At 32.7% G+C, this 12,495-nt stretch overlaps 2 protein-coding genes across 2 annotated transcripts in view; one reads left to right on the forward strand and one right to left on the reverse strand.

Annotated features, from left to right (window-relative positions):
- The window catches only part of LOC148308415 (breast carcinoma-amplified sequence 3 homolog), a 27,509-nt gene extending 23,779 nt beyond the window's left edge, over positions 1–3,730 (reverse strand). Inside the window, exons 1-2 of the mRNA XM_088261682.1 lie at positions 3,256–3,730; positions 664–946 (exon numbers count right to left, since the gene is read on the reverse strand). Of these exons, the coding sequence (XP_088117808.1) occupies positions 664–930 (267 nt within the window). The 5' untranslated portion in view covers positions 931–946; positions 3,256–3,730. The remainder of the gene's footprint in view (positions 1–663; positions 947–3,255) is intronic.
- On the forward strand, positions 2,613–10,387 carry Ids (iduronate 2-sulfatase). The gene is made up of 6 exons (XM_088261702.1): positions 2,613–2,644; positions 3,196–3,209; positions 3,733–3,851; positions 5,309–5,795; positions 7,283–7,558; positions 9,181–10,387. Exons 1-6 carry the CDS (start codon positions 2,613–2,615, stop codon positions 9,798–9,800), a joined length of 1,548 nt encoding a protein of 515 aa, XP_088117828.1. The 3' UTR covers positions 9,801–10,387.
- The last annotated feature ends 2,108 nt before the right edge of the window (positions 10,388–12,495 follow it).

The raw sequence follows: 12,495 nt of genomic DNA on the forward strand, positions 1-12,495 counted from the left end.
ATTTCTAATTAAAATAAATAGTTTGGAAATAAAACATTCATTCGTGATTGACTGAGAAAGGGTTAAAATAAAAAATAAAGATACTGTTAATGCAAAAGAAGGAAGGAAATTTTTAAATGTCGTTTAAAATATATGTACTGGGCCATCGACAAGAGCCAAAAAATCTGGTCCAACAGCTCAGGGATGAAACACGCAAACGAACTGATCACAGGATACTCGCGGAAATTCACTACAGAAGCTCTAAAGCTTAGCATAAAACAAATAAGGATCCTAACCAGGACCTTGACAGGACACTGCAGACTGAGGAAACACATGACAAAATCTCATTTCATGACTCCCCAGTATGCAGATTTTGTATGGAGGATATCCACATTCTTTACTATTGTGACGCACTCGCTTACAAACGAAGTCACATCCTTGGAGGACCTCTACTGGACTCCGAGAAGGTGAAGCTCCTACCACCAAGACAGGTCGTGAGTTACATGACTCATGTAGGTCTTGGCAGTGAGCTGTAATACAGAGGGAAGTCACAATAGACCTGATATGGTCGCGGTGACATAAGGGATGCAAGATCCCTTGATCCCCAGGGGAAAAAAAAAAAAAGATATTTGTATAGTAATTCTATGATATCAATTGTTGGTAAGTCAACAGTGTTTCGCTTGCCTGAACGCCGGAACCATAGCCCACGATCAGCAGCAGCGGCTGCAAGTCGGCATCCTGCTCCGAGTCCTCGGCGTGGTCGGCCAGCTCTACGGGCTCGAGGCGAGTCCACAGCACGGCGTCGCGCGCCTCGGCCGTCGGGCCGCCCGCCAGCGCCACGTCACTGATGAAGCCCGACACGGCGTCCATCAGGCTGCGGTCGCTGGGGGGCTGCGGCGCCACCACCAGCGGCCCTCCCGCGCGCGCACGACGAGGCGACTCCGCAGACATTGTTCCAAGCTACTACCTGCAACCGGACCCGATTCACATTGATATCTGAGGAACTAGATTGGAGTGATTCAATATCTTCAGATGCTAGAAACATTTATCTTGACTAAATTATTATTTTTGGATCGTTATGCAGCATTCATTGTCAGACTGATTAACAACATTGCAATACAATCTATGGGTCAAAGAATCGCAGAACTGAAGTGGAACTGGGCAGGTCATGGGGCACATGTCGCTCACTCCTTTCAAGAACGTCATAAATCAAAAAACTTGATTTTTCAGGAGAACGTTTTTAATGTTTAAAAAATGTAATACAATCTATTAAAAATAAATATCAAGCCACATATTGAACTTTTTACTGCGCAACAGATCTTTTTAGATAAAACCTGAAGGTTTTTTGTTCATTTGAAAAATATTTAGTATATTTAAAAAAATAATAAAACAATACATTTTCTTTAAAATGCAAAAACAACACTTTCTGCCCTGTAGCGGGTAAATATTAAGTTAAAAATATGCCTCTTTTGCTGGGATATAGTACATTTTCTGGGCATTCCGAAAATATGCTCAACTGAAAATTAACAATTTTTGATATATGACGTTGAAAGGAGTGAGCGAAAGTATCTTTAAAAAAAATAGAATCAGTGACGTGATATTATGAATGTTTTAATAAAATAAAAACTAGTAATAACAAACAATGCAAAATAAAATAAAGCAATGTAAACAAGTTGATATACATGAATAAGCACAAAGAGATTTCTAAGCACATAGATTATATCAACAAAAGAAACATTGCAACAATAATCATTTGGTTATCTTTATTTTGGTGGGGTAATGATTGTACACTTCTCCTGTCTCAAAACATTCAGGTTTTACCTAAAAAGATCTGTTGCACAGTAAAAAGTTCAATAAGTGGCTTGATATTTATTTTTAATACATTGTATTATATTTTTAAACTTTAAAAACGATCTCCTGAAATATCAAGTTTTTTGATTTATGACGTTGTTGAAAGGAGTGAGCGATTTGTGTTTTTATTATTTACAAAAATACTTCATAAGTTCATACTAGTTCTGTGAGCCTAAGCGGCTCATTATTAAAAATAGGCATCAATTTTTGGTAGAGTGGGTTCGAACCCAGAAACTCTGATTCAAGAGTCCGCGACACTAACCATGGGACCACAACCCGACACTTAGTGAGGTGTCCCTCATATATATTTTTTTAATTATACTATATTGATAAAATAAATAAATTAAACAAATTAGATCATTTTTAGCTTTATAATTATTAATTAAACAGGTTATTTGACCACATATGTATATCAATCAATAACAACAAAAAGTGATATCTTTTGTACGTCAATTGTAGTACTTTAAAATGTAAAAAATAAACGACTATACATTTTAAGTGAATTGACCCTGTCCTTAAACCGTTGGTAGGAAATGTTTATTTTATTTGTTTTTATTTCATCGTACACATAATTACAAATTACAATTATGTGCCTTTACTGGGTTTTCCCGTGCCTAGGGCACTTTTTGTGATTTTTCAATAGTGACTAAATCTTATATGACAAATAGTTTATTGCATTGTTAACAGGATTCATAGAATAATAATAAAAAAGACTAAAATTTTCTAATATATAAAAATTATCAGAAATTGATCAAAATAACAATGAGTGTATTTTCCCAACTATGTCATCAGGACTACCACCTGAAGCAGACAAGTAATCACTTGACCTTCACATTAAGTACAACCAAGATAACTACTCATCAATCTAATGTAGCACCCTGTACACCATTGAGTGTAGATAAAAGAAATAATGATTCTAGAATTATGTCAGATTCTCTATTTCGAAAATCTTCTTCTTCTATCTGTACATTATAGTGAATAGAGCACCCAATGTAAACATGGTTATTAATTATATAAAGGCAAGGTGAACATTCCCGCGCTTCAGATTCATGGATATAGGAGTGTAATATATTTGATGTTTGATTTCAAACTTACATTATCAGAAAGGAATTTATTTCGATGCCAGAAGTGTCTTGTCAGATGTAATATATATTTTATGAACAGATGTTAATGGTGGATATCGTTAACGATATAGAAATATATTGTCCATGATAAACAAACAATCGCTATTTGATATTTATGACATAGGCCCAGATATATTACGATTGCATACATTAGTCAACAGAAATAGCTACCCGTGAAGGACAAAGAACTGTACTAATAACAATCCCAGAAGCCACTATTTTTATTCCAGACACTCTAAAGCGCATCAGAATTATGTAAGGACACTGTGAAAATATTTAAAAAAGAAAATAAACAATTTACCTTAAACTTTTTAAACACTTTCATGATGAAAACATTTTTCTCAGCTCAAACGCAACTGCGTCATTTTTACTGACAGATACAAAAATGACGTCACTTGACGCGAAATATAATTTGCTTCGGTAGAAAACTGTCCCTCGGGGCGTAGCGCACGATTAGAAATGTTTTAAAATTAAAAATTTGAGGTATTGAGACAGAATCTTGCTAATTTCGCGTCGCGCACGAAGTGTTTTCGGACTGAACGAGACGTAATACGCGAGCGAATACTTTTGTCTGTTGTCAATCCGAACAATACCTATCACTATCAAAAACAAAGATCAGCTGATGAACGCAAAAATATATAACCGAATCATCGCCAGAATTATTGCACAACAATGGGAAACTTAAAATTATATAAACTAATAAATATAATATTTTTCACAGCTCTCGCTGTGAAAAAAGGGAGCAGCGTATATAACAAAGAAAATATTTTGATTCTAGTTGTTGACGACTTGAGACCTCTGCTGGAAGGTTGCGGAGATACTCTGGCGCATGCGCACACTCCAAATATTAATCTTTTGGCGGCAAATAGCATTATATTCAAAAACGCTTTCGCGCAGGTTGGTACCTTTTATTTAAAATAACTAAATAATGAGCTCTCAAATTATTTTAAAATATTTTTTTCATACCTAGTAACAATTTAGAATTATCCCAGTTCTACAATATCGATGTCTTATAAGGCAAACGTATTAATTACAAGTTTGATAATTTTGTAGGGTATTTAGATTTTTAACACTATTATAACGTTAAAAAATTATGTTACCGTGTTTAGACATTAAATATGTTACTAGTTTAAGTAATAGCTCGTCTTCTGCAAGGGACACATTAGTTCGTAATATACAAGTGTATATTTGTGTAAGTCAAAAGCTAAAGTACGAGTACGGGTTTAAAACCTGAGTGCTCTTGCCATTACCGCTATTCTCGTCTCTCTTTTACATTACCAACTAAGCTTCATTTATTTTTTTCCTATATGGCAATAACGTCATTCACCCTAAGCACCTTCACTTACATGACAACAAACAAAAACCACTACTATACCCATAAGTCTGGAACGTAAGACTGATGACCGTTTTTTTACATGATTATAATCTAATTAACATCGCATTGAATCGATGATTGAATCTTTATTTTTTGAAAGCGGTATAACTTTTTATTTACGTGTAACTTTATATAAATGAAATATTGCTTATTTTTGCATTTAAATAATAAAACTCAAATATATTAATTAGTACATTTCTCAATGGTTTCAAAATATATGTATATCCAAAGAATTAAAGAAAAAAATATATAAATATACAACATATTTAGATAATTACTCAATGACTCAATATTAATTTCAAGGAAGAAAAATGAAAAAATTGAAATACCTGTAAATGAAAAAAGCATGACCGGTAAATGGTGTAACTCATTAAATCATGTCTTTATCGGCCTTCTTTGACTTCAATTTCTCTTTAATAAACCTATTCAAAACATATTGAGTGTGTCAGTGTGTGAAAATCATTGTTCGCAAATTTGGGTTTTTCCAGTGGCGTGCACAGAGTTTTTAATCAGGGTTGGCAGTAGGGTTGGGTAAGGATAAGGCATAGTAGGCGCTGGTCGTGTTTCTATATGGAACGCTAGTAATCTATGGTAGGCACTGCTTTTATCCCTATATAGAATGCACGCCTCTGGTTTTCTTCACTTGACAGCTATTTATTTATTGACATCTCAACATAGATGAATATTAATGATATAAAGAAAGAGCCAAAAAAATCTGCTGAGCATAGCAATTATAGGATTTATATGCACAGGTTCCAAAAATTTGAGAAGTGTGTTTGTCAATCATTGGTAGAATGGTCAATGTTACACGTGTATAAAGTGGTCACTTTCACCAGCCTCTGACAAGCCGTAATTCCTGTAAATACACAGCCTTTCATATTCTTCTTCATTAATATTGAAATGTCAATAAACCTATTCAAATTTACTTCAAAATTAAGTTACCTGATTTAATTTCATGTATTCCTTTATTATTTTTTAGCAAGCACTTTGTGCTCCGAGTAGAAATTCATTTTTGACCGGAAGGCGCCCAGATACACTACAGTTATACGATTTTTACAGTTATTGGCGTGAAAAATCTGGAAATTTCACAACACTACCTCAATATTTCAAAGAAAATGGGTACAAGTCCTACAGCTTTGGGAAAGTCTTCCATCCGGGGATCAGTTCTAATTTCACTGACGACTTTCCATACAGTTGGTCCGAGTCACCATATCACCCCTCGACGGAAATATACAAAGATGCAAAAGTTTGTGTCGATCAAGAAAGCGGTGCTTTGGCGGACAATCTCGTTTGTCCGGTGATAACGGAATTCCAACCGGAAGGAACACTACCAGACATTCAAATTGCGGAAACTGCGGTCAAAAAAATTATCGAGCACGAAAAAGCCTTCAAAAATGTACCGTATTTTATGGCGATTGGTTTCCACAAACCGCACATTCCGTTAAAATTTCCTAAAAAATATCTAGGTAAGTACTTTTCTATTTATAATATTATAAGTTAGGTAGGTGGGTGTTTTTTCACTTTTTTGATGCTGTTAGGTAGGTACTTTTCTATTTTGTTAGGTAGGTACTAAGCGAATCTCTTCTTCTACGTATTATAGGTAGGTAAACCGAATATAAGCCATGGCCTAAGGTTTGCAACATCTCCAGCTATGCGTACCTAAACCTGTTTTCGAATTTTAATACATATATTACAACATGTACATTATTATATATTACAATATATCTTATTATGTACAATACATTATTACATTGAATTTTTAACAAAAGCAGTTGTTTTTTTTACTATTATATTGTAACTTTAATTTTCTCGCTACCAATGTCAATTATGGAAACTATATAACCTTTATCTCGAGATTTTCATTATTATAATGATAAAATCAAATTGTTTTGCCATTTTCGAAAATTACTACCCAAAGTAATTTTCTCATTTTATGAAAAGAGAATTTAAAATAAATACAATTTTTTTATGAATTTAAAGTAGTATCATTTGAATTATAAAAATACGCATTAAGGCGGAATAATCGATAATTATGTTTCTTAAAACCCAGGTAACATTTAACGCAAATGAATTTTTGCTTAAAATACCGTGTATATGTATATTGAAAAGATTTTTAAAGATAAATGTATGGTTTTGAAAACAAAAGAGTTATTGAAAGGTAAGGAGTTAAAAAAAATATTTTTTAAAATTAATATTTAAAAAAACGAATAACAATATAAGTATATATTTTTTAAATTGTGCGTGGACAGCACGTGTGACTTCTCGTGTACTAAATTGTACATTTGATAGTACACACTTAATAAAAACTTGATTATATATCGCTCACTCCTTTCAACAACGTCATATTTCAAAAAACTTGATTTTTCAAGAGATCGTTTTTAAAGTTTGAGAATATAATGAAATGTATTAAAAATATATATCAAGCAACTTATTGAACTTTTTACTGTGCAACAGATTTTTTTAGGTAAAAGCTGAAGGTTTTTCTTCCATTTGAAAAATATTTAGTATATTGAAAAAAAATAACAATACCCTTTCTTCAAAATGCAAAAACAACACTTTCTGCCGTGTTGCGGGTAAATATTAAGTTATAAATATGCCGCTTTTGCTGGGATATATGTAGTACATTTTCTGGGCATTCCGAAAACATGCACAACTGAAAATTTACGATTTTTGATTTATGATGTTGTTGAAAGGAGTGAGCGAAATATTTATCTAAAAAAAATAGGACGTGATATTATGTTTATTTTAATAAAATAAAAACTAGTAATAACAAATAATGCAAAATAAAATAAAGCAATGTAAACAAGTTGATATAGATGAATAAGCACAATGACAATTTTTAAGCACGTAGATTATATCAACAATAGAAAGATCGCACGATTTTTGATATATGACGTTGTTGAAAGGAGTGAGCGGTATATAAACACACACATGAATATAATGTTTTTCGTAGATTTTTATCCCTTGGATACAATGTCACTTCCAAGAGAGCCATTTCGTCCTCCTGGAATGCCATCAGTAGCTTGGAATCCGTGGACAGATGTCAAAAGTAGAGAAGATATTAACAAACTTAATATTTCATTCCCATTTGGAATAATGCCGTCGAACTGGACTCTTAAAGTCAAACAAAGCTATTACGCGGCCATAACGTACATCGATGACTTGATTGGACAAATTCTGAAGGAAGTTGAACTGAACAACACCATCGTTGTCTTGACTAGTGACCATGGTAATTATGACCATTATTATTACGATAATCCAAGAAGTCTATTAAGTATAAAATACGGATATCTCGGTATTTACATGGCTTACGTTCAGCCAATGAGTGGTTTGAGTGATCATCCTGTAATCCTTGATTGACTACCATATTATACAAAAAATTAAGATTAATATAATAAAATAACAACTGTATGGTTTTTCCACATATATTTTATTTGACCAGTAACCGGGTTTCATCGTCACCGACATCATCAGACTGGTTATTAGTCTGATGATGTCGTCGGTAACGATGAAACCCGGTTACTGGTCAAATAAAATAAATATGGAAAAACTATAATGTTGTTATTTTATTATATGACATTTTAAAGGTTGTACATAACTGCTTTACAACATTTTGAGTGCGTCCAAATACCTACCCACCAAATGGTGCATAGAGTACTGCATACAATGCAAAGCAGTGTTATCTTGGTGTTAAATTATTGTACATTAAGCCAAGATGACCGTAGTGCATGTCATGCACAAGTCCAAGGTCATAATGAATCATTATTTTAGTGAAATATCACATATACATATTCATTTTAACGTCTCTGTGAATCAAACCCTGGACCCCAGCACTGTAGCCAAACGCTCTTACTGCAACACTACCAATGGGACGATTATTATTATTATTTATTTTGTTTATCCTAAAGACATCTTATTTTAGTACTTAATATATGAGAACTGACTAAAGTACTTAGTATATGAGAACTGACAACCTTTTACTAAAAGTGAAGAAACCCCTTTAAAAATTATGTAAAGTCAGATTACCGAAATATTTACTTACCATAAAATATTTTCTATTCTTTTAGTGTATAATCCATATTCATACTGAATATTATAGGAAAATCTTTTAGTCTTTCATCCCCATTCATTTCGAATTATCGAGATTGTACTCTATAAGATTAGAATACATAATTATTAAATTATATAATGATAATTTATATAAATTAAGTTCTTGATGGATTCGTATAAGAAAGTTCTACAGTAAATTTACGGTGTATACTGCCATCTGTAGTATACAGGAAACTATTTTTACGCAGTAACGTTTTACTTACCATTTATAATACAACTAACAAACGATAGATGGCACTAGTCGACTCATTTTTCAACTAAGCATTATGTACTTTTGTTACTAAAATATTTTACCTCGCTTTAAAAAATATATTATATATTATGTATATCAATCATACATCAAAATATGATCATGATCAAGACACACATGAATTAGGTGTTAGAACTATTTACTCTTGGAGTCCATGTATGTATGTATTCATAAGGAATAAGATTTTTTAACACGTAATCACACCTTAGTGGTGTATATGGCATCGTATTAAATCTACAGGCTTTTTACTCGATCGTAATTATATGGAGGTAGGGTTGTTAAAACGTTTGGCTACCATCCTACAAGTCCCGGGTGCGATTCCCAGGAGGGTCAAAATAAATGTAAGTGACTTTGAATTATATTTTTTTATATGTTATGAAAATTGTTTGTAAAGACAGATTAGTGTGGTGTTCTATTTTCTCTGCCTAAGCGGCGTGATGGTTAGTCAGTTAGTTTTTTTTGTTTTCTTTAAATTTTTGTTACAATTTCAGGTTGGTCATTAGGAGAACACGGAGAGTGGGCAAAATATAGCAATTTTGACGTTGCTTTAAAAATACCGTTAATTTTGCACGTTCCAGGATTGACTGACACAGGCTTTTCCGACAAACCGCAGTCCGTCAAGAAAATTGTAGAACTCATCGACCTTTTCCCTACTTTAGCAGAACTTTCTGGAGTTGCCAGTGAGTTGCCTCAATGCACGGGTGAAAAAAATGAGCAATTGTGTTCAGAAGGATTCAGTCTGGTTCCTTTAATTCAAGATGCCATGGCGGGGAAGTCTGGATATGTCTGGAAACATCCCGCTTTTAGTCAATACCCTAGACCTGGTGTTTTTCCTTCTAGAAACAGCGATAAACCGCGCTTGGATCAAATTAAAATAATGGGATACACAATACGTACTAGACGATATCGGTACACAGAATGGGTAGATTTTAATCATACTTTCTGCAAGCCTGATTGGAATATAGTTTACGCAAAAGAATTATATGATCATAAAATAGACAAAGACGAAGCACTGAATCTTTCTGACAGAACAGAACTTAAAGATATTAGCGAAAGATTGAGTAAAAAACTTAAATTGGGGTGGAGAGGTAAAACAGCGTTCCAAAACTAATAAATGAGGTTCTGAATTCACAACATTTTGGGGGTTTGTGCACTACACGGAATTTTACCGTCCGATACTTCAGTTCGCGTTTTAAAACGATGATTGGCTTGGATTGACTTGTGCTTTTGTCCATCTTTCTTCGGATCGGTGCGTGAACACGTTGCGCGTAAATTCGATCACGCTAAACTGTCCCAGTCGCTTTCATTTTTCAAAACCGTACTGACGAGAATGAACCCACACTATATTTTTTTTAACCTAGCATGCAATTAAATTATTATTTTTAGCACCGCATATTTATATATTTAATTGACTGAATTCAGAAAAAAAGCACACCGTACAAAAAGTAACCATATTTTTCCTCTTTCACTATATTGTCATGTTATTCAAAATAATATATTTATTATTTTTAATTATTGTGATATTTTTTAAAGTGATTCAAAATTACCATCCACCTCACCCTACGATTTTAAAATACTTATACCCCACCCCTGTGTGCATCTCATTCATCTTCCTTCTCTTGTAACTCTTAAGGGCACTTTCATTCAGATTTTGGTCTGTCTCTGCATTAGTTACTCAAAGATAACAATAAAAATAAAGATTTATTATTATTATAAGAATAAAGATATATTATATTATATTAGATAATAGTCATGGTTATCAAGGCAAGTGATTTGGTTATACGTCCATGTATTAAAAAAAAAAAAGTAGCGTAAACCTCCCATCATGTACGAATAGCGGGGTTACATGTTACAAGGTACCTACATAATTTAAAATTTTTAAAATCATTCATAGAATTGTGTTGCCATTACAACAGAAGTTGTGATCACGCCCCTACCGGTGGCTAGCGGAAACACGCGCGCAGTTTCCGCTACGAATGGGCACTGGTAACAATGGCGGCACGTACAATTAACAGATGCATAATTTTAATTATCAAAAGTCATGTTTATTGTAAACTGTGTACCCCAGCGGTACTTAAAAGATACTTCGTGACTTTACAACAATATTTGACGCATATTTTTCGAGGAATTGGCTATGGCACTGTAATAAACAGACGTTGAAAATATTATTCAAATTATTTTTTTAAGTACATAACTGCGGACATGCGGTCAGTAAAATAGCGCATTATTTTACTCAAAATGATTATGAAGTATTTTAGTAAAAAACAGTCAATTGTCCGTAGCGGAATTATGTCTTTGAATTAGTTATGGGATTTAAAAAAATTAATTACCAATTGCCAACTCTGCATTGTTTTATTTTAGGTGAAAAGGAGACAAAATTTATGAAATTAATTTATTGAAAGAAATCCTTATATATATATTAAATCATTTTAAAAAATGTAAACAGTGTTGAATGTTACTCTTATTTACGGATTAACCATAAATACTTTTAGAATTTCTGTTTGACAAAAATGTATTTAATGTACAATCCATAAATTTCGCCCAAATATGTAGGTACGCAAGTACTTTGAAAACAAAAGCATTTCAAAGATTGAGTTAACAATGGTTTTTTATTTGTTTTCCTTCAAAATATACATGCTAGTTCGATAATTGTAAACACATTTAAAAAAATTGTAACATGCTTTTTGTTTACTCTTATGCTTAAGAATACTAATAAATTGTAATTAAATAATCATATACGAGTATGTGTATTCCCTTATTCTTCCTTAAAGGACTCGTGAAAATTAGTAGTGCCCGAGTTACATAAGCCAATACGAGTATGACTATGCATCCTCAAGTGCCCTAACTCTAGCTTCCTCTCCATTTCTTTTCCCATAAAGCAGTAACGACCTTCACCTTAAGTTCCCACAGTTTCTACATCTGTATTCCATCTGTACATAAATTGATCGCATTTAATATATTAAATGAAAAAAATATATTTAAAAGATTAAATACAATAATGTGCATGGGTAGGTACTTCAGTAAAATAAATAAATAAATTCAGAAATTTCTTTTTTCGCAGCCAAATGACGGGAAACCATTTTAACCGCAAAAATTAGCGATGAAGACGGTTAGAAATGGTTTCCAACGGAAATAACTAGCATTTTAGTTTTAATTTTTTGAGAATTTCCTAGTATGGCCACGTTTTTAAATGTGTTCTACGATTATTATTTTTCACTTTGAGCAAATAATTGAATTTAAAACAAAATATTTTATTGGAAATAATTAAACAATAATTATTTTCAGCAAATTATCAGCTTTTAAGAAAACATTGATTTTTATATGAGATGTCAAAAAATGTAAAATATAACTCATAAATGGAGAAAACCCAGTTTAGTACAAATGTACATATATTCTAGATAACACAAGCATTTGTACCTACTCAAAATTATTCATATGTGGTTATAACAATCAAAATCGAATAACACATTGTTTTAAAATGAAAGGAACTACATAGTTAATAATTTTAACTGTTTATTTTGTTTAAAATATTTTTTTTTTAATTGTTTTTTTCGTCCTTGTAGGTTAAGTACCCAGTAGGTACTGTAGTACCTATCTTCATTTCTTATGACTTCCTTAGTTTTTTTAAAGCCACAGAGTTAAGACGCATCCCGAGACGAGCTCCAGATGGTCGGATTCGGTGTTTAGGGACGGTTCAATTCATTCATAAATATGTTTCTACGACTACCGGAAGTGACGAGTTGAGAATAAAACATCACAAAAAGCTCGTCTAACTTCCGGTAATCATAACGACCGGCTCACAATAC

Source organism: Brachycentrus maculatus, unplaced genomic scaffold (genome assembly GCF_059751285.1).
Source record: "Brachycentrus maculatus isolate JH-2025_06_01 unplaced genomic scaffold, ASM5975128v1 h1tg000166l, whole genome shotgun sequence".
Lineage (NCBI taxonomy): Eukaryota > Metazoa > Arthropoda > Insecta > Trichoptera > Brachycentridae > Brachycentrus > Brachycentrus maculatus.

Excerpts from the sequence above, each read along its gene's own strand:
- Ids (XM_088261702.1), top strand. The coding sequence starts at position 2,613 with ATGTCATCAGGACTACCACCTGAAGCAGACAA. Across the intron at positions 3,852-5,308 it reads TCAAAAACGCTTTCGCGCAG|CAAGCACTTTGTGCTCCGAG; the intron begins GTTGGTACCTTT and ends ATTATTTTTTAG. Across the intron at positions 5,796-7,282 it reads ATTTCCTAAAAAATATCTAG|ATTTTTATCCCTTGGATACA; the intron begins GTAAGTACTTTT and ends TGTTTTTCGTAG.